The sequence below is a fragment of the Taurulus bubalis genome (assembly GCF_910589615.1).
Source record: "Taurulus bubalis genome assembly, chromosome: 7".
NCBI lineage: Eukaryota > Metazoa > Chordata > Actinopteri > Perciformes > Cottidae > Taurulus > Taurulus bubalis.
Genome location: NC_136595.1, coordinates 23,133,021 through 23,135,517, shown reverse-complemented (window position 1 = coordinate 23,135,517; position 2,497 = coordinate 23,133,021). Strand labels below are relative to the sequence as shown.

General features: G+C 51.1%; 1 protein-coding gene across 1 annotated transcript; it reads right to left on the bottom strand.

The window, feature by feature from the left end:
- Positions 1 to 344: 344 nt before the first annotated feature.
- Positions 345 to 2,177, bottom strand: lingo3a (leucine rich repeat and Ig domain containing 3a; the record flags this gene model as incomplete). The annotated part of the gene is made up of 1 exon (XM_079221095.1): positions 345 to 2,177. One exon carries the CDS (start codon positions 2,175 to 2,177, stop codon positions 345 to 347), a length of 1,833 nt encoding a protein of 610 aa, XP_079077221.1.
- Positions 2,178 to 2,497: the final 320 nt, after the last annotated feature.

The window sequence follows — 2,497 nt, the reverse complement described above, 5'->3', positions numbered from 1 at the left end:
ACGGAATTGGCGAGACATTTGTCGAGGTTAAAGACTGCTTGGTCTTTTAACAGTCTATTCGAGATTTGGAGACATCTTTATATATTTTCAAAATCCAGGTTTGCTCTGCATGACAACGTGAACACACAACAAAAGCAATATAAATATATCAAATGCATGCAGATGTTTCCCTTTTCTCATATATACAACAGCTTTAATAACAAAACCTTGTCTCAATAAAACTCCCATGAATAACTGCATTTCGTGTTTTGCTAGAACAAAGGTCCTTGTCAGCGTCTTGTCCATTGAGCTTGTAAACAGTATCAGGGTAAGAACACCAATGAGAGAAACAGATCCCCAAAAGATCAAATCATTTTCATGTTGAACTTGCGTGCCCCACCCTGTCCTCCACTGGCAGCGGGTCCATCCACCTTCCTGAAGGAATACTCCACTGAGAAATTGTTCTTGTGCTGCCCTCTGCCTCGACTCCACACAAACAGCAGAATGAAACAGAAGAGAACCACCCCCAGGAACATGATACAGCCCATAGCGGTGGATATGAGGATGGTCTTGAGGTCCAGGGTGAACTTCAAGAAGACTCTGGTGTCATTCAGATTTGTGTCGTTCAGGTCCCCAGCGTAGTACGTGCGGTTGGCCATGAGGGCGGCGTCGAGAGGCAGCCCGCTAACCGTAAGCGTGGCAAAGTAGGTGTCATTTCCGCCGGCATTGCTGGCTATGCAGATGTAGGTTCCGCTGTCTGTTACCTGGGCGTACCGTATTTCTAACGTGCCCTCTGGTAACACAGTTAGGCGGCCGCTGCTCTTTGTGTTGATGCGGCGGCGCTGAGGCGAGATCCAGAATATCATTGGTGCCGGCTCGCCTTCTGCTCTGCAAATGAATGACACAACCTGCCCCTCGCGGGCAGTAACCTGCTGCAGTTTCCTGTTGCGGATTTTGGGCTTCTGGCAAGTGAAGTGATCAAACAGAGCCGAGTCAGAGAAAGCGTTGAGGGCCCGTCCCTGCACCTCCACCGGCGTCATGCACACTGGGGAGGCGCCGTCGAAATTGAGGGTCTTCCGGCGCTGGAGGATCCAAAGCAAGCGGCAGTCACAGGCCAGAGGGTTCCCGTCCAAACGCAGCGTCTCCAGGGTGTTGACGGACTGAAAGGCTCCCTCTTCCAGGGACACCAGGCCGTTCGTGGAGAGGTTAAGAAGGCTGATTTGCCTGAGACCACCCAGCGCATACGGCTGCACGACCACCAGATTTGTGTTGACCAGATGCAGCTCCTTCAGCCTGACGAGGTCCCGCAGGGCCCAGGACTCCAACACGGAGATAGGGTTGTAGGAGAGGTTGAGGCTGGTGAGGTGGGCCAGACTGCGGAGGGCAGAGGTGGGCACAGAGGTGATGTTAGTGTGAGTTATCGACAGCCAAGATAAGTTAAGCCCCTGCAGGCTGTGAGGGGAAATGTGCTCCAAAAAGGGCCAGTGATCGATCTCGAGGCCCTTCAGGTTTCCCAGCTTACGGAAGTTCTGGTCCTCTAAGCTGGAGATACTGAGGTAGCGGAGCCGCAGAGCCACCAGGTTGTGCAGGTAGGACAAAGACTGTCCGGACACAGAAGTCAGGTTGCACCGCTCAATGGTCAGCTCTCTCAGACCCACCAGACCCAGAAAGGCCTTGTTGGAAATATAAACTAAATCATTGTCTCCAACTTCCAGGTTATTCAGACTTTTCAGGTCTTGGAAAGTAAAGTCCAAAAGAATGACAATCTTATTCCCACTGAGGTCCAGCGACGTTAGGTTGGAGAGACGGGAGAACGCCCCCATGGGGACCAGTTTCAATTGGTTGCCCCTAAGCGAAAGCGACTGGAGGTTCTGGAGACTGGAAAAAGCATTCGGCTCCAGGATGCTGACCATGTTCTCACTCAGGTCCAGCTTTTCAAGACGGGAATATGGAAGCAGGTCACCGTGCTCCACCCAGCGAAGTTTATTCCCGCTTAGGTCCAGGATCTTGGTGTCGAGTGGGATGCCATCTGGCAGCGCGGACAGGCGTTTACCATAACAGGACACAGTCTTGAGTTTTGCAATGCAGTCACAACGCTGGGGACAGCCTTGACTCTGAGTGAGTGACACTGTGATCATCAGTAGCAAGAACAGGAAAGGCAGGAGCCAGCCGACATCCTGGCCCAGGGTCGCCCCCATGGCCCTCCTTTCCACTGCGTCCTCCTGCTCCCGAATCACTGGGCCAGACACCTGAGGAAAGAGAAAGAATGGGAAGAAGAAAAGGGGAATGGGGGAGCGCGAACAGGAGGACAGAAAGAATGAGAGGGAGAGACAAAAAGAGATTGTGAAACAAATTCATTGAACTCAATTCCCCTCCAACAGCAGCTATCAAACACTCTAAATGAGTGGAATTACTATTATAAACTCTAATTGACCCGACACAGTGGCAAAATTAAAGCTAGAGCTCCAAGATAATCCTCAAAGGAGTCTGTATTCACTTGAAACTATTTCATTTACAC